The sequence below is a fragment of the Schistocerca serialis genome, chromosome 8 (assembly GCF_023864345.2).
Source record: "Schistocerca serialis cubense isolate TAMUIC-IGC-003099 chromosome 8, iqSchSeri2.2, whole genome shotgun sequence".
Lineage (NCBI taxonomy): Eukaryota > Metazoa > Arthropoda > Insecta > Orthoptera > Acrididae > Schistocerca > Schistocerca serialis.
In genome coordinates this window covers 59069249-59093918 of record NC_064645.1, presented here as the reverse complement: position 1 = coordinate 59093918, position 24670 = coordinate 59069249, and the positions used below count along the sequence as shown (strand labels likewise).

Here is a 24670-nt window from a genome sequence, read left to right as displayed (position 1 = left end):
TTCCAAAATCACAATACACAAAGAAGCACAAATATGTTAATAAAGTGGATCCTAAAATCCTAACTCAGAAATATTCCCACGTGATTACCTATTGGAGCTTTGTTCAGCGCCCTATTAATACTAGAAGCTTTGGAGATTCTGTGAACGAAGCGAACCATGGGGCACCGCTGCTTCTGGTGGTAAACGCGTCCATTTATATATGAAATGATGAAGTGACAACTAAAAACTTGCTCCATCAACAAAACTTTCCTCCTTTTCTTGAGCAGCAGCCTCTTTAGATTTTATATATTTTTGGTCTCTCTCATCATATTTAGCCTGAAACCAGCTTGTCATAATCACCGCCATCGGCACTGGATGTTTAACCGTAAAGTTAGACCTCCCTGTGTCCAGGAGGAGGCTGGTTGTTCAAGTTGAGGCTCGTTGTAACTAACTAAAGCCCGAACAACGAGATAATATTGAGTTCTTCTGTGGCAAATAAGATTTTAAGACTAGAATCTGTGCTAAAACTTAATTTTTTTCTTGGTTTTGATCTTGTCTGGAAGGACACGGAAAATGTTGTTTAAGACTGTGTCTTCCTTACCCCTCGATGCTCGTCATTTGAGAAAATAAAGTAAAAATTCCAGCTATGTTTTATGATATCTAAAAAGACTACAGAAAAAAACGTAAGGGGATGTTAAAGAACACAACATTGCTAAATCTGACTATTCAATTCATTCTTGTTTTTCAAGAATAAGATCAAAAAACTTCAACCTTCCTTTAACTTTTTGAATCCCAACAATATGAAAAAAGCTATAATTTATAAGGTTTTAAGAAGCAACGAATACAAGATGAGATCGGCAGAAAGTAAACAACCAGTTGCTTTTTGGAAGGTGGTTTCACCTTGGAAAAACTGGGACATGTTGTTTTCGGTCACCCACCATTTTACGTGATGTACTTAACTTATTTCGCATTTTTTCTGGACGCAATCCCACATCTCAAAGCTCGCATCCATTCATACTGCCTACAAAAAATCATAAATCCAAATAACATTCAAAAATGGGCCTAAAAATTAATAAATTCACATCAAAACTAAGTAATGTCACAGTGGTTTCATTTCTAAATTACTCATAAAAGCAGTAGTACAAAATGAAGTTTTCATTGCATTAACTGACAGTGATCATCACAATAGGATCACTACAAACAAAATCACTCGTCACATTCTCATTGTCACGCAACACAAACTCCGCGCCGACCGTTGCTTTGTTCGCTGTAAATGACTGCTGCAATGCACTACCTTCGTGTAAGTACCTCAGTAAAGCACTAGACGTCTTGTCTTGTAATAGCATCGGTGGTTCCATGCGAAAAGCAACTGGTACTTCAAAACAAAATTAATAAAATCATGTTTTGAGGCAGCAACCATTGGTGGCCAGTGTTAATGACAAAATAGAATTTTAGTGTGGTGTCGACATTAAATTTTTTTTAAAAAGCACGCTCTGATAATATCTGGTGACTGACAAGACATGCGAAGTACCCAGGCAATATGTCAGGCCATGAGGAAGAACCCTGAAGTATTTTCTAGTATCATCAACGAAAGATTATGCATTCAACCGAGCCGGGAGTGAAGTAAATACAGCAATAGTGTACAATGTTCTCGAGTAATTCGTGTATTTTAAATTGTGTGAAGTGTATATGAGTGACTGAATCGTTTATTCTAGAAGCAAGTCACCAAGGTGTCTAGCATCAGACAACATGTTTTCATACAGACTGCCGTATTTTTTGCTGGAACTAGTGTATATTCCAAAGCATAGTATCAAAGAAAAATTGTTATGGGTATTTTTAACATTGCCATAAGTAGAACTAAAATAAATTTTCACTTAACTGGATTCTCCAGCAAACTTATTTTTAAGACATAGTTCTCGATTTTTAGAATTTTGTAATAAATTCCACATTTTTGAATGAGGTCTGTTTTTAATCATATTTAGGCTACATTGCTAATAAAAGATAAAAATATTAACCATCTATATAGTGTAATTAACCTCGGAGCTAATCAATCCCCAGAAACAAACTCCACAGCTCATTCTGCCACTCTAGTAGGTCATTCTAACATGCTGTCGTGAAAGGGTTCATACCTGACCAGGTAATGTTTAGGGTATTCAGGTCTCGCCATGTACTGCTACTAACAAGATCCTTAAGCAATAACGAAAGAACTCTGGATCAGACATAAACAGGAATGGTAGTGGGATTAGGAAATATATTATTTCTAGCCGTAAAACAATATTTTAGTTGATCTTGTGAATGAAAGAACACTGTCAGACAACCCTGAGTGATGGTATTGTAACTGTACCCATTACACTATATTTATTTACTTCCTTTTTCTGAAGGGTACACCAAAATGGTGGATAAATCAGGAGCAGGATCTGTTTTCAGAAGAGTCAAAGCTAAATGATTCCGTAAATATGTGTCCTTACTATCATTTTTCCAGGATTGTTTTTGTTGTAACATTCGTAGTCGTTTTTTGTGGATGAGCTCACCATATTTTGAAAATTTTGTTATCTTGAGGGGAAACTCTGTGAACAGTAACTTTTATTGAATGTTAACCTCCATGTAATTGGTGCATAAAGTAGATCCCCCTTTTTTTCTTTCTTTCTTTCTTTCTTTCTTTCTCAGGAGATGCTTTATGGCCCCAAAATTGGTCACACTGTGAATACAAGTGACCACGAACTGGAAAATTGTAGGTGCAGTATTGTCAAATCGTCTTTCCTAATAGAGGTTATTCAGAAATCAAACAACTGTGCGGCTCTTGTTTTGTCCTGTCTCTATTAGTTTCCTAATAACAATTTTTTGAAATGGTAGGGGGAGTTATGGGAACCCCGAACATGACCTACTGGATAACGCCCGAAGTTCCATGATGTTATTCCCACATGGTACTATTGTATATAGGTAGGTCGCAACGCTAGGAAATTGTGGAGAAATGGAGGAAGATCTGCTTGATGATCGAAGTATGGTGAGGGAACTGCCAGTTGACCTCAAGACAAACATACGTTACGTATTTACGTAAAATAGATGTAACGGCTCATTATTTCTCGACTACACGGTAACAGAAGAGCCACAGGGCAGCGATTATCTGCTGTTACACATGTGGGAGGGCTCGTACAAAGCGATTTAAAGTGCACGACCGCATAAAAGTAATCGAATGTGAGGCAGATGCCAGACACAGATTCGCTGCAAGTGTAGGCCAGCCACAAGGGGAGTGTCTGAATACTGCTCGTCGGCCTGGGACCTGCTCTCCAAGAGATGCGTATGATCCTAGAAGACTCAACCAATTGATTGCTTCCTCCTATACCCACCTCCCGAAAAGACCACGAAGGCAAAATTGGAGCTCTCCCGGAAGCTTGTCAACAATCGTTGTGGCAGCGTACCACTGGCGACTGGAAGAGGAAAGGGGAGGACAAGAGACACTACTTGTCCCGACCTTCACCTCCCCCCCCCCCCTCCCTTGCCCCCCGCCCTTTTGCTCGGATACTGGATACGGTCTTAACTCAGTTGCGTGACCCATTAGCCAAAGAACGGTGTGCTAAGCTACCAGCAAGGATAGGAAACCGGTATGTCAGCTCGTTTGACGTCAAGGGCGCTTACTGTGGTATGAAAATAATTTGTTTATCGTGTGACGTATTAACTGTTGCTTGGATTTTTTCTCCTAATGCAGCGGAGGTAGTGGTGTGGTGGGGGGGGGGGGGGGGGGAGGAGGAGCGCTGTCTGCTGGAATGAAAACCGTGGTGCCGCTGCCACGGCGGGCGTGTTGTTGAATCCGGGAAAATACCGCAGGCAGGCCGAGCGGTATTCTAGCCGAGCTCGTAATTACGGCACTTCCGTGTCAAGGCCCGGCGCATGCACAGCGGAAAACTCGCTCGTACCCAAAGCGCATTTAATTCTCTCAGCACCATCCCTGACGAGCAGCCAGGCACTCTTCTCTGGATAATAGAGGAAGCTCCCCTGAAAACGCTGTTTCTCAGTTACACAGCTGTCTGTTGTGTGTGCGACGTAGTGTTTCCTTGTCAAGCCTTTTCCCAATGTGCATCGTTTTTCTCCTGACTACATTAGTCTGCTAAAGGCTTGAGGAGGAATCGTACACAGTTTCCTCTCCTGACTACATTAGTCTGCTAAAGGCTTGAGGAGGAATCGTACACAGTTTCCTCTACACTTCATTACCTTGTATTACTTTGGCAGCGCACACGGAATACTGTAGGAACTTTTGAAAAACGAAAGTTCGCCTGCAGATGGGAGCTCAGGTCGATGACGTTCTAAAGCAAATTAGGAGGACGAAACAGACAGTAATTTACGGAACGAGATTGGGGTTTGTATGCAGTGCGCTCAAACACACCGAAACGCGGTGTCTGAAGAGTTCGAGCGCTGTGGACGAGCATTGTATTGCAACAAAATAAGGCCTTCCGGGAATCGACTTCTGAGTTTACATCGAATAGCACGTTTCAGCTTACTTAACAGCATATAACTGAACCGTCTCTACTTAGTGTTGACCCCTTTTCGTGGTAATGTTTTAGGACTGCCCTTCCGAGTCCGAAAAACTGTGAGCATCACGTTTCTGCTGAACATTGGCTCTTGAATTTCTCTCTGACGGGAGATAAGAGTGCTTCCATTACATGCTTTGGCGTTTGCTCTCTGGCTCGAAGTAACGATTGCATGTTTAATCTCCAGTGATCATTCGTTGCATAAACATTTCATCTTCGTTAGCATGACGATCTAGTTTTGTTTCGAAACGCATCTCGCCCAGACTTCGTGAAAGTTAAGTCGGTTAGGCATTATTTTGTTTGCAGAACCTTGACTAATCCGCCCATGGTTTGCCACATCGTCTGGTACTCACAATCAAGGAATGACCTCGCTCAGTATTGGCATCATTTGTAGTTGTAGCTGGGCGCCTCGCTCTTTCCTCATCCTAGTTGCACCGGTTTCAAACTATTCAGTCCTCTGGTAAATACTTCTTTCCGACAAAACATTGCTCCCGTATTGTGCCGAAATTCTTCTGTGAGTTGCCGTTCCTGGTACTCGCTCAGACCACAAAACTGATTGCGGTACGCTTCTCTTATATGGTGCAGAGCGGACTGATTATGAGAACCCGTCAACCTACCACAGAGGAACACAACGTTGACATCTAGCTCCTGGTGAGCATCCAGAAGCGGTAGTGCCAACCTAAAGGGAATTAGATCAAAATAGCGGATTTGGTAGCTGTATCTAACTTACTTAAAACTGCTAGTTGTTCTCAAACGACAGTCGCCGTGTGTTTGAAAGAACCAGACCACTCCGAGTAGGACTGCCGCTCTCGGGTTCCTTGCAAACTTAATTATGTATCCTATGCACCGATGAGCCAACATTATGACCCCCTGCTTAATAGCGGAAGTACGTCACTGATTCTGTTTACCAGGCATCCGACAATTTGTTAGGAGGTTTGTGGAGGTATGTGACGTGTCTTCGCACAGGTTACACAATCGCCGTAAATAACGGGCCTCTGATTTGCGTACGCGGTGATGGCGTCAGATAGCGACCCAGATGGGTTTCGTAGCATTTATATTAGGCGAATTTTGTCGCCGAACGTCAACGTGGGTTCACTATAGTGCTGCTAAAACCACTGCAGCATGGTTCTGCCTCAGACACACGGACAATAATACTCCTGAAAGAAGACACCGCCGTCGGGGAAGACATCAAGCATGAAGGGATGCAGGCGGTTAGCAGCTGCCAGCGTGTCTTTGATTACTACAACAGGTCCCGTGGAAGTACGGAAAATGTCTCCCATAGCATAATCCAATTCCCACCGGACTGCGTCCGTGGCGCGCTGCACGTTTCGAGCAGCCGTCCATCTCGATGACGGCATTTGTTGAGACGACCATCGACCTAGTATAGCGAAAATGTGATTCACCCGAAGAGCCGAACGTTTCCATTGATCGACGGTCGAATCCTGATGGTCCCGTGACCACTGCTGTCGTAATTGGGTCAACATGTGAAGACGTAGGGATGTTCTGCAGTGGAGGTCAATGTTCAACAATGTATGATAAACGGTGTCCTCCGAAAAACTTGTGCCTGCTCCAGCATTGTTCTCCTTTGGTAGAGATGCCACAGGTCACCATCTATCCTACTTTACAGAGCAGACAAACCTACGAATCACGCGTTCTATGAGTAGTCGTGGATGTCCAACCATTTACCGCCTAGTGGTAATTTCACTGTCCTCCTCAACACTTTCCGTAGATGCTTAAGACAGTAGCACGTGAACATTCGACCAGTAATGTACTTGACAGCAGGCCTGTAACCAGAAACCTTGGTAGTCCAGTAACCATAATAAAATTTGTGAAACATGGAAAAGTTAATTTTCACTGTATCACCAAGAACCCACCGTTGATTCAATTAAATCACCACAAAATGATTTTTCTAGCAGTTTCAGATGGTTGTATAAATGTTCAGTGCGGTGTTGTACTCAAGTGGCGAGGGGGAAGACCGTGTAGAACACCCGAAGCATTAAAACTACCATGATAATGTTCCTCCAGTCTTTATAACCCAGACTCGAAAGCTTTTGGACAGACGGGGGTGTGAAGGAAGTTTACCACTGTGCCACTTCCGTCGGTCGCGAAAGTCGGGCTGCCTCTGGAACAGACGGCAGCTGCTGCTGATCCCAACCTTCCACAAAGAAGTGAGCGCTTGGTCTGACGTGCGCATCCGCGACGCGTTTCGACTTTTGAACCGTCATCATCAGCCTGAGCGATTAATACTGCTAATTAGATGCAGTCAGTTTGTGGACTTACTACGTTGAATTCGGCCACAAAAGCGTGGAATTCATCTTCCCACAGCAAGTGCGGCCTAACATGATTAATCCCCAGTAACTTAGTTTTGTCACTGAGGCTTCTGTATTTACAATTGCTAATACTGTGGCACAAATACTTAAAATTAACTCCTTGCGAGCGCTGCTGTGCCCACACGCCTCGCAGAACCTCTGCAGTAAGTTACTGGCACGTCGCAGCAGTCGTTGCCAGGTAGTGCTGCAGTTCGTGTTTAAAAAAGTCGTTCTCATACCTCTTCGTAATCTGGCCTCCAAAACCAGCCCGCAAATTACATGCCTGACGGCTTCACAGACACGTTAGCTACTCAAGGTGGTACCATTAAACGGCTAATGGGGCCGTGCAGAAGGTTTCGTCTGCATCTACGTACTAATACCTGAACATGCAGCTTGCGCTAGACTGGAACTGTGAGAAGCTGTGCTTGTCCATACAGAAAAGCCATTCAGCCTTCACCCGAAAATTACGTTAGTGCGACAAATTAATGAAGGCTACCGTGCTTGCTGGAGATTACTTTGCTTACCGGGCACACTTGGCACAGTGCATCATCTAACATCACGTTGAGAGTTATTGCTATCTGTTGACATTCATTACAGCAATTGAAAGTTTTGTATTCATTAAACATCATTGTCAACGTGTGTCACCGTTGTTTTCATTGTAATTTCCGTCTTTATCATTATGATGATTATCAGCTATTTGTCTCACACTCTTAAATAAAGGAGTCGTCCTAGAGTTTCCCATGCAATGTCGTCTTCAGCGTTGCCCATCTACGCTGCCCCTCCACGTTTCCCACGACGTCCTCCTACCCCACTAGGTCGTCCATAACCTCGGGCTTTCCTCATCTGCTGGAATCCGGCAAAGAAATTTTTTTGTCTTTCGTCTATTCACGTGGCTACAGTTACATATCCCGTGTATCACCATTTCGTTTTCAACGTGGTCATAATTACTTCTTTCCTTTAAGCGTGTTTCCTTTCCAATTTCTTTATCACTTCTAATTCCAAATATGTGTATCTCTAACTCATGGAGCAACACAGAGCTATCGGGTGGTTTTTACATTAAAAGGCCATGTCTCACCACCATAAATGAGAATCGTCAAATTACCCATTTCACCTACGGTGAGAGCTTTTGTTCATGAAAGACACTACGGGGGATTTCTGCTCTTTTGTTTCTGTTACTGATCATTGGAGGAATGACTTCTTAGTATAACACAGTTTTCCCTTGTCCATATATGTATGTACATGACGCTGATGTCGAACTCGTTGAAACACTACTAGGACGATATACGTGTATGTGATGCCTTAAGTTTTTCTTCTTCTCATCGTGACGAATATATATAATGTTACATAACACTTCCATAATATGTGCACTTGAAAATAATTTTCTCAGACGCATCAAATAAAATGAATAACTCGGAGTTTGTAAATAATTTTCACATTCATGTCAACTGGGTCATTTACCACCAGAATTTACAATAATATGGCACTTCTTAAGAAATTTTAGCTAGTTTGAATAAACATAAGTTGACTGTAGCACTGCCAAAAACAGGATGAGACTACATTAACAAAATTTATTACATTCCCCACGGTTCGGTTACTTACATTCTTCAATCATAAACAATGCAGGAAACGTGGCAGAGCTTATTGCAGTGGATAGCCACCAACGCAGTGAGTACGGAACACAGCAACGTGGCGCGAAGATCAGCCTTCGCGACATACATGCAAAGAGAGAGAGAGAGAGAGAGAGAGAGACAGAGAGAGAGAGAACGCCCACACACGCACTTTGTACGACTACGAAATCTTTGGCCACGGACCTCTTGAATGAAAAGTTCTCAGTAAAATTGCCGCGTCAAATTCGGATATGCCCCAAGTTTTCGATGTCCACCGCCATGATCGTAAAGTCTGACAACGACGGAAGCTGTCATCGACAGGATTGAATATTATCCGAATTTGACGGGTGAAGTTGACCGAAAACGTTCTATAGAAACAATTTGTAGCTTTACATTAAACAAATACTAAAACTTTAAAATTATTGTAGTGGCTGTATCGTCACGTTTGATCGATCGTGTAGGAAGCAAAGTTGTTGCTGATGCTGAATAAGTTCTGCATCACTACACCATTCAACTGCAGGACGAGTTTAAGGTTCAAGCGAGGCAAGTGGTGGGAATCGTGATGCTACTCTTGTGTGGAAAAATGTTCTCTAAATGGCCGTGTTAAACAACCAACTTAAATTTACCCTCCGCCATATGCAGATGTAGAATATCTGGGAGTAGCGTTACAAAGCAGTATGAAACCAGGGCAGACCAGGGAAGACTTGTCTGGCGATTCCCCGGACAGTGGTGGAATACCAAGCTGACTGTCGCCAGCCATACAGACAACCGAGAGTGATGGCGTCAGGTGTAACTTGTTTTCATAACAGAACCGCTTCGGTATTCATGCGTGGTTTCCCTAAAGCACAGCTCTACTGCGACAGTGTTGTGTGCATCTTTCAGTTGCATTTCACGCAAGCCATCCTGGGCTTACATTTCAGCAAGATAAAGCCAGCCCGCACACGGCGACAATTTCTAGTGCTTCTCTTCGTGCTTTCCAAACTCTACCTTGACCAGCATTGTCTTCAGATATCTCTAACTTAGAACGTTTGGAGCATTATGGTAAGTGCCCTCCAGCCAACTCTGGATTCTGACGATCTAACGCGCTAACTGGACATAATGCGTTACGATATCCCTCAGAAGAACGTATAACTACTATGAGTTAGTGTCAAGCGGAGTAACTGTTGCATAGCGGCCGGAGCTGGGCAAACACGTTATTGACTTATTCACTTTGTGAAGCTGTTTGTCTTGAATAAATCATCCATTTCTGTGAAATTTTGATGATTTGTCTATGCATGGACATCATATCTACCGATTTCCGTCCTATTCGGATGTTTCCTTCGCAGTGCGTCCCGTTTGTAGCCTTGGTGTGTACTTATTTACCTCCCATTTTATCCTGCTCTTAAGGATATTAATAAAGAGCTGTGCAGACAATCGATCCGAGTGTGCAGGTAAACATTTCCGTCTAAATCTGTGGAGCCTAATCGCGCAATTTGTCTCGGGCGCCAAATATCGCCGAGACTGCGCGGGTTCTGGCCGCGGCTACACCGCAGCTCCCAGGCACGGACGAGGTGGGCGTCCCAACAGGACACGACGCGACACTCTGCCGCTGTGGCGCCACCAAAACACACTTTCCGACGCAGTCGTTGTGTTTCATTATATTTCCCACGAATGTTTCACACAAGCTATGGAATTACAACAAATAAATTTGAGTGCAAATAAATGTCAAAACAGCGCACAATGGTTTTCTTTTAAATTCGGTTTGAAACGTGTATACCATTTAATGTCATGACCAAGAGACGAAATAATTCCGTAGACATTTCTCAACCAAAAGAGTTTCCACAGAGAAATAAGTAGATGATGTATGCTGTTTGACACTTTATTCAATAACGTGACTATTTCCGTGAAATGGTTTCGTCTGTGCCTAGACAGTTTCAATAACGGTCACGAGAGAAGTTCCATCATCATAATTTGCATCCAATATAGACGACGGAAGCAGACGTGCAGTTCCTGATTACCCGCGCCGCGCGCCAATATCTTTGATTAAATTCCGAACGTCTTCCCTGCGTCTTCTAGCAAAGGTCCTGGCCTTCCCGAAGTGGGACTAATCACTGAAGACAACTGGACTCCATTCAATGAGATTCGAGGCCGCATCTGCCAGACACCACTGGTGTTCAGAGGTCAATGGCAGTCGGCGGTAGGCGGTAGGGCTGCCGTGGACTCAGACCCCATCCGGTGAGCCGCCTATTAGTGGTCTTTGTGGTCACTGAAGCACCAGTTGAACGTCGGATTGTGGTGATAATAATGCATCCGGAGCCTTGTGTGCCCCTCTGGCTATTTCTCACTTACTGTCGTCCCTCTGGAGCCACTACTTTCTTGCTGTCGCTGCGATCGCCATGGTTTACCCATTCCCACCAACATCGTCGAATAGTGGTATTGCTCGTACTGTAATCTCGAGCTATATGCCGATTACTCCAACCGGCTTCTTTGAACCCAACTGTACGTCTTCTCCCAAATGCTGACATGTGCTTATATTGTTCATGCGCCTGTCTGAGGCATAATTACTGTTCAAATGAGTACACAGAATGAAATTAGCAAAAGCTTTGTGCCCTGGTATCGACGTAACCCCTGCTTATTGTCCTTGCTAGCTGTGCATTTATCCATTGGCCGCCAAAGTTTACAACTCTGTATTTTCCGTCGATACCTGTATGAATACGGTGTGCATCGTAGCTCCTTCGTGCTGCGCCGGTTTTATACTGGAGAAGACTAATTCGGAGTTAGAGGAGGCAAAGTAACAAGAGGAGTTGTGTTGGCCTTGGAGAGAAGGATGGATATGAATATATGGAGTTACGAGACCTTCATTAAATTAGAGGAGGATTTGAAATGTGAATTGAGACTACTATTTAGAACTATGAACAGAAAGGACTGGACTGGGCTGGAAAGGTAGAATAATGAACAATCATCTGTATCAGAACAGCAGCAGAAAACAGGGGTAGAGGAAGAGGACAGGATTATAAGAGAGCTAGACAGGGATGTCCTATGTCCTGAGAACGCTATTCAGATCATGAAGGAAAGGAGAAACGGAATAAAAATGGATGGGGAAAGAATGCATTTATTAGATTTACAGACTCAGAGAAAGAAATGAATAGAATTCAGCAGGTCATATCGGTTACCCTTAAATTAACAGAAATTAAAAGTGAACAAACGGAAAACGAAAGTAATGGCGCTACAGGAAAGAAATGAGAGAAATCAAAATCGGTATGACAACTGATGACATCATAGCTCATCAGATGAAACTACTTTATCTCGGTGGTATAACCACAGAGGGCAATAGACGCTTAATGGAAGTGAATAATTGCATTCCAAAACAGGAATTTACGACTAAGAAAAACATTTTGAGCTGCAACCATATAATATGTAACACACAGCTCAATTGAAGTGAAAGTTGGACTCTGGGTGAAATGCGAAAGGAATCTAAGCTTCCGAAATTTGGATATGGCGGAAAATATGAAGAAGTAGCTGAAGGGAAAGAAAATTAACTTGCAAGTCTTAAGAGAAGTCAACCAATGGAGAAGATTACTACAGTAAACAGAAAAGAGGGTAAAAGTGCTGGTAAAGAAACTAAGAGGAGGGGTTAAACGAACACTCAACGTTACAGCTGTCTGTTGTGCAAACCGTGAAGTACTATACATCGTGATCTTAGTGTCTCTGCCGGCAGAAGTGGCCGTGCGGTTGTAGGCGCTGCAGTCTGGAATCGCGAGACCGCTACGGTCGCAGGTTCGAATCCTGCCTCGGGCATGGATGTCTGTGATGTCCTTAGGTTAGTTAGGTTTAACTAGTTCTAAGTTCTAGGGGGACTAATGACCTCATAAGTTGAGGCCCATAGTGCTCAGAGCCATTTGAACCTTTTTTTTTAATGTCTCATACTTTGAAGTATTCCGTGAACATATCCCGGCGGCTGCAGAGTCAATCCATTGGTGCTTCATTGCTCTTCAAACATACCTGCTGTATCGCCTTTAGACATAAACACCACACTACAAAGTTTGCTTGCTTTTGAATGTTGGCGGTGTCGCTATATGTATTTCCTTTCTAAATGCACATTTGTAAATGCAATTCATAATACCGAATTCAGTACTTCTCTTAAATATGTACATGTAAATATGTCTGGACATCATGTTCTGATGAAAGCACTCACCGGGGTTATTACGACAGCTACATAACTGCTATTTTTCCTATTAAATCCAGGAAGCAAATAGTATTACCACTGAAAGCAACATACATTTAATATAAATCTCTCTGTACTCCTGCTCGGTGTTTGATAAATTGCGACAAAAAGTTGCTGAAAAATGTGATGTTGTAATAACATATAGTTCAGCATATACATGCTGTCAGCGTAATTAGCAGTTGCATCTGTGTTGCAGTGAGGTGCACGAGAAGATAAACATCACGTGGCACGACAACGGCACGGTGAGCTACCGGCAGATCCGGCGCTGGTTCTTCGACCCGGACAACTCCAACGGAACCCTCGACGACGAGGTCACCACGCTGAACATCATCGCTCTGGTAATTTGACCTCTACCGCCTGGCCAGCTCACCCAGGCTAACGTACTCGGTAGGGGTATTCCGTGTTACAGATTCTGAGTCCCGGAGGGATTTCTCTGTATACGGGTGATGGGATTTCCAAAGCAATAGTACGCTTGACACTACGATCGTTATTATGTTGGGGGTGGGGAGGGCTGGGTGGAGGAAGACGATACTTCCTCCTGCACCCATGAACTAAGTGTATTGGCAGTAAGGCAGGAGGCAGTTAAGTGGCAAGGTACCAGAGATGACTTTAACCAGGTTATTAGGACTAAGTTTCGCTAGCTTATGCTTCTGTCAAAATAAATGTTTCTCGTAAAACGAATCTCAGCAGTTAATCGTAAAATGACACTCATTAAATTAATATCTACGATATTAATGAGCAATTAAAGGCATTTACAAACTGAATTACAGAACTCCAGTACTGTTACTGACACATACTTCTGGTTCACTGGTGTTGACTAACCACCCCCTGGACCCTTCGGAATACTAACAACAATTAATCAGGATTACAAATATCGCAAACCTATAACAGAGAGGAAGAAACACAGTTACAAAGGAGCATTTAGATTCTTGAAACACCAATTTAGCCAAGTAATAAGATCTAGGTACCAAAACATGGCAGGTGCCAATTATAAGCTGTGAAACATTTAAAGGTTACAGCAGGACATAAATGAAAAGTGGTTGCGTTAAGCGTTGCAGAAATTGTGATGCTACGGCACTTCCAAAATCATCATAAAACTAGCGTTTTTTTCCGCTGCTTTGCTAGTGTATACGTTAGACATGTGTGTTGAACACACCTCCTCCTCCTCCTCCTTTCTATGTCGACATATTCTTTCCACTTCTATTTCCTCCTCCTCCCCCTTTCGTTCATTTCCACCACCCCCTCCCTCTGAGCATATTTTCCTCCACCATGCTTCTGACCATATCCTCCTTCGCCTCTCTTCCCATGTCCGCCTCCCCATCTCCCTTTTCCACCTGACTAATGCATCACCCCACCCTCCCCACTCCACCCCTTTCACTGTCCTTTACCTCCACTCCTCGGTCTGTCCATCCTCTCTGTCTTATCCTGTCCGCAGCTATGCGATACTAGGTGGGTTACGTAGTCATTTTTGGTCTGCGAACACGTTTCACTATCGAAGGAACTTACACAAATACCGGCTATTCGACTCTTACCAGTACAAATGAAAGGCACGAGTAGAGGACAACAAACGTAGTCTAGAACCAAATAATTTCCTAAATACGGGAAAAAGAGAAATAAGATTTAACGGCTCGTCGTTAGAGAAGAGTAAAAGCTCGGATTTTTTTAGAGGACGGGGACGTAAATCTACTGACAATCGACTGTGCTCATTCAAAGGAATGATCGGGACATTTTTCTGGTGCGCGTTGGGAAAAAATGGAAAACCCAAATGTAGATGGTCGGACACTGATTTGAACCGTCATTCTCCCGAATGCGAAATCAGTGTGCAGACCACTGCGGCACTTCGTTCGGTCTCCGATACGATTTATTACGATTGCATTCACGAAGGTCTTACAACAAAGCCCCCTAGCATGCGCATTGCTCCACTTCACTGTCACTCGTGTTCAGGTATACGTTTGTTGAAAAAACTGAATGAAGAAAAATGGACAGTACAATTTTTGTGCTGACATCACATACAGAATAGTGTTTTTGTGAGGCACGCTGATGTTCAGTTACGAGCAAATGCTTTTCTGTTCCCCATAAAAGTCCGCAGCTCGTGGTCTAGTGGGTAACGTTGCTGCCGCTGGATCACGGGGTCCCGGGTTCTACTCCAGGCCGGGTAGGGGATTTTCTCTGCCCGGGGACTGGGCGTTTGTATCATCATCGTCATCATTCGTGACAGTGGCTAGATTGGACTATGTAAAAAAATTGGATTGTGAAAGATATTGAGACTTCGTGCGGGCGCTGATGACGGCAGAGTTGAGTGCCCCCACAAACCAAACATCCCCCCCAGGGGGTCCACAACTCTTTTGTGGACACGTGCGTAGCGAGCACGGGACCCCGAGCTAATGTGGCCCTCCTTCCTTTCCGGGCTGCATACTTTCCCTTCCCTTTCCGCATCCCTCCCCGTCCCCCATCTTCGCCCACCCCCCTCACCTCTGGCTCTTTCCTTCCCTTTCTCCCCCTCTGGGAGTATGGTTTGTGCCTACGTCCGGAGACGGACGCTCGAAACTGTTACAAATTCCTTGCTTTCTACACTTGCAAGTCCTCGTCCTTCCTCTGTCCTTCTCTTTTCCTTCCCTCTTCTCCTTGCCCTTTTCTCCGCTGCGGCGTTTGAGACCCCCTCTTCTTTCCTTTCCCTTTCTCTTTTTTTCCTCCCTGTGCGTGTCTGAAGGCCGACCCACGCACTTCCATGCGTAGCCGGTGATGGGGTAGCGCGTAATTCCCCGCCCCGGGTAGACAGGTAGGACACGTACGTACCCCCTGGTAATGGCCAGGCCCAGGGAGGGGTGATTACCCGAGCTGATACCTTCCGAAAGTGCCGATTGGTCCCTCCGTCCGTTTGTCGGGAGGTGTGACCGGAGGTGTGAACAATCACTTAAGGCGGGTGTGCCCTCGGTGAGGGCCCCCACAAGGGAGGAGCGCGCCATCGGAGACGCCGGTAATCATGGGGGATTCTTCTGCAATGGTTTCCTCACCTTCCACTATGTCTGCTCACAAACGTAAGTTCACTGAGTCTCAGCCACAGACTGTTCTTCCATCGTTGCCACAGTTCCTTGTTGTTTCTCGGTCTGACGAAGGTCACGACTTTTCCACGGTCAAGCCTTTCATTATTCAGAAAGGTGTCGATGCAATTGCGGGTCCTGTAAAGTCTTGTTCCAGATTACGGAATGGCATCCTGTTGTTAGAAACACACAGTGCCCTCCAGGCTCAAAAATTGCTGCGTACTTCTCTGCTCCACACCTTCCCTGTCCGGGTGGAACCGCACCGTACCTTAAATTCCTCGCGTGGAGTCGTTTATACACCGTCCCTCGATGGATTATCCGACGAAGAAATTCAGCACTACCTGTCTGACCAGGGTCTAACGGCTGTTCATAGGGTTATGAAAAGGATTGACACGAACATCACTCCAACCTGCACTGTCTTCTTGACATTTGACAAAGTTCAACTCCCATCGAAAATTAAAGCAGGCTATGAGATAATTTCCATTCGCCCTTACGTCCCAAACCCTACGCGTTGCTATCGATGTCAGCGGTTCAATCACACCAGCCAGTCCTGTTCCAATCTGGCCAGATGTGTTATGTGTGGCAAGGATGCCCATGAGGGTGCTTGTCCACCTCCATCCCCTCGCTGCATCAACTGTATGGGTGACCACGCTGCTTCCTCTCGAGATTGTCCCGTTTTTAAGGACGAAAAGCTCATCCAGGAAATTAGAGTAAAGGAAAAGGTGTCGACCTTTGCTGCTCGAAAGTTACTCGCCAGTCGACAGCCCACCGTGCCTCAGAAAGGAAAATACAGCACTGTCCTTGCTTCTCCTCGGCCAACAAAGGAGGCGGCCACGCAGACTTGCCACCTCACCTTTAGTACCACGGTCGTCAGATCGTCCAGCGCAAAGATCGCCCATTCAACCTCATCACTTTCGCCTGCCCACTCTATGGCTCACCCTTCGTCGGGTTCTGCTAAATCTCGAGCCCAAAAGTCAGACGCCAAGTCTTCGAAAAAAGAGCATTCTCGTGAAGAGTTTTCACGTACCGCAACTTCACAACCATCGGTTCCTTCTTCATCTAAACATCATACTTCCAAGAAGGCTACGAAGAAAGACAGTTCCTCTCCTTCTCCGCCAAGGCGTGTCCCATCTACAGCACCACCTGGCGGAAATCGCCCTCGGCCGTCTTCTGTGTCGCCGAGGCGCACTGCTGGTGGCCGGTCAACAGGCCGATCGTTGGTGGCAGGAGCTGCTCCTGACCAACCTATGGATCAGGATCTTCTGCCTTCGACTGAATGCCATTCCATGCTGTCGGTCGCAAGCTCTGAGCAGTCGTTGAGTTGACAGCACCCTTGGTCACGTTCCTCCATTTTCTGTTCACCCTATGTCCATTATCCACTGGAAGATCCGCGGCATTCGAGCCAATCGGGATGAATTGTCGATCCTCTTACGATCCTACTCGCCGGTCATCTTCTGTCTTCAGGAAACAAAGCTGCGTCCCCATGACCGCTTTGTTCTCCCTCATTTTCAGTCCGTCCGATATGACCTCCCCTCTATTGAAGGCACTCCAGCCCATGGAGGACTCATGATTCTGCTCCATGATACTCTCCATTATCACCCAATCCCCTTAAACAGTTCCTTCCAAGCTGTCGCCGTCCGTCTTTCCCTTTCTGGATAGACGTTCTCTCTTTGTACAGTATACATTCCATCATCCACACCAATGGCACGAGCTGATCTCCTTCATCTTCTTGATCAGCTTCCACCCCCCTATTTGCTGGTTGGGGACTTCAATGCCCACCACCCGCTTCGGGGATCTCCACATTCTTGTCCACGTGGCTCACTATTGCTAGACGTCTTCCACCAAGCGGATCTAGTCTGCCTCAACACTGGGGTCCCCACATTTTTGTCTGCCTCCACGACAAATTTATCTCATTTGGACCTTGCGGTCGGTACTGTTCCGCTAGCTCGGCGCTTCGAATGGTTCGCCCTTGATGATACACACTCGAGTGACCACTTTCCATGTGTTGTTAGACTGCAGCCTCAACTGCCATATATGCGCTCGCGACGCTTGAAGTTTGCCTAAGCCGATTGGACACTTTTTTCGTCTCTAGCGACATTCGATGACCGTCGCTTTCCCAGCGTCGACGATGAGGTCACACATGTTACCGACGTTACTCTCACAGCTGCGGAACGTTGAATACCACGCACCTCCGAATTGCCCCGGCGCCCCCCAGTTCCTTGGTGGAACGAGGCATGCCGTGACGCAATACGTGAGCGGCGACGTGCTCTTCGCATTTTCCGTCACCATCCAACTTTGGCCAACTGTATCCGATATAAACAGCTCCATGCGCGATGCCGTCGCGTCATCCGCGATAGCAAGAAGGCAAGCTGGAAATTCTTTATTAACTCATTTAACACCTTCACTCCCTCCTCGGAAGTTTGGAGTCGGCTTCGACGGTTCTCAGGCGCGCCTAGTTTCTCCCCGGTCTCTGGGCTCACTGTCGCGCATGATACCTTAGTGGACCCCGTCGCAATTTCTAACTCATTGGGTCAGCACTTTGCTGAGATTTCGAGCTCTTCAAATTACCCGCCATCGTTTCTCCCGAAGAAACGTGCAGCGGAAGTGCGACATCTTGCGTTCTCCTCTCAAAATACTGTTTTCTCCATGCGGGAACTCCAACATGCCCTCTCCTCTTGTCGCTCCTCCGCCCCAGGACCGGATGGTATCCATGTCCAAATGTTGCTGCATTTATCAACCCATAGCCTGCGTTACCTCCTTCGCCTTTATAATCGAATTTGGACCGACAGTACCTTTCCCAGGCGATGGCGGGAAGCTATTGTCGTTCCTGTTCCGAAACTTGGGAAGGACAAACATCTCCCCTCTAGCTATCGCCCCATTTCTCTCACGAGTAGTGTCTGTAAGGTTTTGGAGCGTATGGTGAATTACCGTTTAGCTTGGTGGCTGGAATCCCGCAGTCTTTTAACACCAGCCCAATGCGGATTCCGAAAGCATCGTTCTGCCGTTGACCATCTTGTTGCTCTCTCCACTTATATCATGAACAATTTTCTCCGGAAACGCCAAACGGTAGCAATATTTTTTGATCTGGAGAGAGCATACGATACCTGTTGGAGGACAGGCATCCTCCGCACACTGTTCTCTTGGGGCTTTCGAGGCCGGCTGCCCCTTTTTCTTCGCGAATTCATGGCAGAGCGCACATTTAGGGTGCGGGTGAACACTACTCTCTCCCGTACCTTCTCCCAAGAAAACGGGGTACCCCAGGGCTCCGTGCTGAGTGTTGTACTGTTTGCCATCGCCATTAATCCAATTATGGATTGTCTCCTTCCTGATGTCTCGGGCTCCCTCTTTGTGGACGATTTTGCGATCTACTACAGCTCTCAACGGACCAGCCTTCTTGAAAGAAGTCTTCAAGGATGTCTCGATCGCCTCCACTCGTAGAGCATCGAAACCGGCTTCCGTTTCTCACCCAGTAAGACCGTTTGTGTTAATTTTTGGCGACGTAAGGAGTTTCTTCCGCCCTCCTTACATCTAGGTCCTGTCAACCTTCCGTTTTCCGACGTCGCTAAATTCTTGGGTCTTATGTTTGACAGAAAACTGTGCTGGTCCTCCCACGTTTCCTATCTTTCGGCTCGCTGTCTGCGTTCCCTTAACACCCTCCGTGTCCTGAATGGTACCTCCTGGGGAGCGGACCGAGTGGTCCTTCTCCGCCTCTATCGCGCCTTAGTGCGCTCGAAATTGGATTATGGAAGCATAGTCTACTCCTCTGCTCGGCCGTCTATTCTTCGGCGTCTCGACTCTATCCACCACCGTGGATTACGTTTAGTGTCTGGAGCTTTTTACACCAGCCCTGTGGAAAGCCTTTATGCTGAGACTGCTGAACCTCCGCTGTCCAATCGGCGGGCAGTCCTTCTGAGTCGTTATGCTAGCCATCTGTCTTCCATGCCTGCTAATCCAGTCCATGACCTTTTTTTCGACGCCTCCTTTGATGTCGTGTATGCAGGCCGCTCCTCCTCCCTACTACCCCCGGGAGTCCGCTTCCATCAACTGTTCCATTCTCTTTCCTTCCGCTTTCCTAAAACCTTCTTGACAACTTGGGGTACAGCACCGCCTTGGCTCCGTCCCCGGATCGACTTGCTCAGAGACCTATGTCAATTTCCCAAGGATGGTACCCCTACACTTGTTTACCGTCGGGCATTTGCTGCTCTATGTGCACAAATGACGGAAGCCACATTTATTTACACTGACGGCTCGAAAACATCGTTAGGTGTAGGGAGTGCCTATATTGTTGGCGACACCCCAAATCACTTTCGGCTTCCCGACCAGTGTTCGGTTTATACTGCGGAGCTTTACGCTGTTCTCCAGGCTGTCCACTACATCCGCCGCCATCAGCGGATACAGTACGTAATCTGCTCAGATTCTCTCAGCTCTCTCCTAAGTCTCCAAGCTCTTTACCCTGTGCACCCTCTGGTCCACCGGATTCAGGACTGTCTGCGCTTGCTCCACCTGGGGGGCGTCTCAGTGGCGTTCCTCTGGCTCCCGGGACACGCTGGTATCTGTGGGAATGAGGCGGCCGATATAGCGGCCAAGGCTGCAGTCTCTCTTCCTCGGACAGCTATTCAGTCTCGTCCGTTTACCGATCTACGGAGCGGTTTATGTCGCCAAGTTTTTCATTTATGGCATGCGCATTGGTCAACACTTCCCCATAATAAATTGCGGGAAGTGAAAGCCCTTCCTTGCGCTTGGATCTCTTCCTCCCGAACGCGTCGTCGGGAGGAGGTAATTTTAGCTAGACTCCGGATAGGGCACTGTCTTTTAGCCATCGACATCTTTTAAGCGGTGATCCTCCCCCACTCTGTCCCCACTGCTCTCAGCTGTGGACGGTCAGACACCTTTTAATTGAATGCCCCTATTTTAATCCGTCTACAGCTATCGCCTGATCTATCGTCGATTTTAGCAGATGACACGCGCTCAGCTGACCGCGTTCTACAGTTTATTAGTGACAGTGAAATGACGTCAGTCATTTGAAGCTTTTTTTTTGGGGACAACCAACCCCTTTCTATAGTGGATTTTTAAGCATTCCTCCTGCCTTTAGTTTCTCAAATTTTATGACTTTGTTCCCATTGCTGCTGATTTTAAATTTCGTTTTTTTCCTGTTTCCTACGTCACGGGCTGGGCGCTAATGACCATAGAAGTTTTGCGCCCTAAAACCACAAAAAAAAACCAAACATCATAATTATTCCCCGTAATAGAATGCTATGCTGGTAACCTTTGCAACGGAGTACAAGGCTTCCACATCGTTGAAACTGAGCGTGTAGCAAATGTTTCTTCGCCTGGGTGAGTGCAATTATGAACTTTAGAAGTGTCAATACACTGCTGTCCCTAGCCTATATTTGTGAATTTGCACTAATAATACATGTTATCTTAGATACTAGTTAATATTTCAAAACTTGTAGAGGATACATTATTTTTTTCATAGGTAATAAAGGATGATGAGACTTGGTTTAAAAGCCGGCCAGTGTGGCCGAGCGGTTCTAGGCGCTTCAGTCTGGAACCGCGCGACCGCTACAGTCGCAGGTTGGGGTCCTGCCTCGGGCATGGATGCGTATGATGTCCTTAGGTTAGTCAGGTTTAACCCTTTGCACTTCGTAAAGCAGACACAAGAACGCATCACGAGCTCTTGTCTGAATCACCACTGCTTGGGAAGCAAGGTGCCACATGGAGTTGCGCTGATCTCTTTGTGGAAACAATGAGGCCGCTGACCAACAATTATGGTGTATATTAAAACAGAAAGTGCTCTTCCATTTAACTATATTTATAGAAGCGTTACAGCCCAAACGTTTCATGGTGTGATATTTTACAGTAGCGGAAAAGTGACAGCCTATGACAAACATTCTCATCCGACTTTAAGGAAACTACTCGATATGAACAACTGAAACTCTTATCTTGATAATAAACTGACAATATTTTCAGAATACCTTACGTTTATTGTTCAGCTTTGAAACAAAGTAAACCATTGCATGTGCTTACAGTGAAGTCCTCATGTTGGTACTAGTTTACTTAACGGCCTACATTATTGAGTTTGAATTGTAACCAACATATCAAAGTTTTGTATAGCGTTTACCGTAAAGTGATATCTATTTTCAATCGAGAGTTATTGGTTTGTGAGTGTGGCACAATGGCAACGCCCTGTTCATCCAATTCTGGACAACAGATTGTATATGATTGAAATAATTCTTAAATACATCGAACTGAACTACGCAAAAAAGAAGTACCTACTTTCATATATATATATATATATATATATATATATATATATTAGTGTGTGGGGGAGTGTAATATAGATAGATCCGAACAGTTGCCCTACGTGGCAGCACTATGTAGCAATGATGCCTAGTACAGTCAGAATCAAGAATGGAGCGTTTTAGAACTACGAACAATCTTGTCGAATGAGGCTCGACATCGGAGCGCAAAACAAAATTTGCGCTGTCGAGAACCACTCTACGTTGGAGTGTAAACGGTTAAGTAGTTCCAAGTTGTAGGGGACTGATGATCTCAGATGTTAAGTCCCATAGTGCTCAGAGCCATTTTTTGAACGTGGTTTAAAAACAATTCGGACGTATTAGACTGGTAGTTTGTCTACAAAAATAATTTTCACAGGCCGCATCTCGTGGTCGTGCGGTAACGTTCTCGCTTCCCACGCCCGGGTTCCCGGGTTCGATTCCCGGCGGGGTCAGGGATTTTCTCTGCCTCGTGATGGCTGGGTGTTGTGTGCTGTCCTTAGGTTAGTTAGGTTTAAGTAGTTCTAAGTTCTAGGGGACTTATGACCACAGCAGTTGAGTCCCATAGTGCTCAGAGCCATTTGAACCATTTAATTTTCACAAACATTTATTTTTCTCTAAACTTCGTGTCTTTGTTTTGGGCCCTTACGGTTCTCAGTACCTCAGTTAGTGGCACTGTGGATGGAAGGGCACCATCGGTGGTGGTGGTGGTGGTGGTGGTGGTGGTGGTGGTGGTGGTAGTAGTAGTAGTAGTAGTAGTAGTGCAGGAACTGTATTGCTTGTGTGTTGGCAGACGGCGTCGTTCGTGACGCGCGAGTGGAGCTTCGTGATGCGGAAGGGTCTGGACATCGCGCTGTGGCAGATGGGCCAGAAGCTGCACGTCACGCACCAGGTGCGCCAGTTGCTCTTCGAGGGCTACGAGAGCCCGCTCATCACCATGGCCGACCGCCTGCCCGCGCTCGCCGGCATAGACATCCCCTACGACCGCTTCGGCTGGTTCTACAGCGTGAGTACCTGCATCCGTTCTCTCTCTCTCTCTCTCTCTCTCTCTCTCTCTCTCTCTCTCTCGACACAGGATAGAAGGAAGGCAGGGGTTTTAAGGTCTGGCTGCAGTTTCCAAGAGGTGAGGAGCAAATGCAGAAAGACAAATTCCCAGTGAAGGCAGGATGATGGCTTGGATCAACGCCAAACCCTGTCACAAGGCATCCAGGAGAGATGAACATTGTGGGACCCGACAGGATGCTTGCAGCACGAGACTCACGGAATTCAGGTGTCTGGTTAACACTTTGTGATCAGACTAGCTACTACACTGAAGGCTGATTCTGAACATTAGAAAAAGCGGAGGAGGCAATCGCTTACGCAACGGAAATCAGTGTCTGAAGCCATGAGAGCGGATGCTAATAGAAGTAGCGAACACTAGAACACTAACAGCACGTCAAGTAGAAACTTCAGGGCTGCACTCAGAGTGAGGGAAACAGACATGTCGGAGCTTAGCGAGGCTGTCCCCGAGCGGCACGGAGCCGGCGCCCCAGCGACCAGAGTGAGATTTCCCTCTGAACACAAAAAGTGGGTTTTTAAGCAATCATGGGGGCGCACCATTTCTCCCTTCTTGTAGTCGACACAACCATCCACCGACACTTCATTACAGCCTTCGGCCAATCTGGTGAGTCGTTCTGCACCTCCAGGCCACCTCTGGCGAACGGTACCGAGATTCCTGCCCTCGTCCTACTTGGTAGGTAGGGGTGCTTCCGGATTTTACATTAACAGATTCCAAGTCTGGTAGCAGCAGCGTTCATCTGAAAGCTAAACATCAGTGCCACTCCGATTAGGGCCAACAACAGCAGTGCTTTACGTCACTTGGTCCCGCACTCCGCCCTTCTGTTGGTGGAGACTGCTGCAGTAGCACTCTAACCTGTGTAAACCCACTGGTAGCGTCTAGGCGGTGGATGGAGTTGCCAGTTAATTCTCCCTCCGGGACAGCTGCACAGGGCCTCTGTAATCTGCAGAGCTGTAGTGTTAATATTTAGATCCGGTAACCCAAACGCTACCACTTTTCCGTGCTCTCTGCATTCTCTCTCTGATTTCGTACATTGGAGTGCCCTTCATAGCTCCAAATAGCCTTGGGCGTAACTACTTACAAGTCATTATGTCAATATATAACACACAAATCAACTACAGGGATTTAGCTCACACATGTTAAAGGAATATGGTGTCATCGAATGAAATTTCATTTGCAGATGCAGCATTTCAGCCACATCTGCAAGGAATATCCTCAAGGGAGGTGGCTAGCTCTTGTGAAGGTGCGGTTCACGCAGTGACTCGTTGTCAGTTATAAAGGCTACCCCCATTCCCACTGAACATTTCCTGCGCACGTACTTACCGAACAAATTTATTACGTCGCGTCGTAATAGCCCGCAACATTAATAGAGAGAAATCTTTATACGACACGGAAAGCGGTTCTGGAGATAGGTATCTCCGAAGCTGACCTGCGTTCTTTCTTACACCGCGGGGTTCTCCGGCTTTGGGAGACGGATTGGCATAACTGCACGCACCGCAAACTGCGTGTCATTAAGAAGACTATTAATGAGTGGAAGTCTTCCATGCAGGCGTCTCGCAGGGAATCAGTTGTCATCTGCCGGCTCCGCATTGGCCACACGTGGCTAACGCATGGTTACCTCCTCCGTCGCGAGGACCCACCTCGATGTCGCTGTGGCTCACAAATGACA

The 24670-nt window shown here is 46.1% G+C and overlaps 1 protein-coding gene across 4 annotated transcripts in view; it reads left to right on the top strand.

The window, feature by feature from the left end:
• The window catches only part of LOC126416233 (protein croquemort-like), a 274990-nt gene that overhangs the window by 142704 nt on the left and 107616 nt on the right, over positions 1-24670 (top strand). For all 4 annotated transcript variants that reach the window (XM_050083842.1, XM_050083843.1, XM_050083844.1 and 1 more), the window contains 2 exons: positions 12822-12963; positions 22738-22950. In XM_050083842.1, the coding sequence (XP_049939799.1) occupies positions 12822-12963; positions 22738-22950 (355 nt within the window). The remainder of the gene's footprint in view (positions 1-12821; positions 12964-22737; positions 22951-24670) is intronic.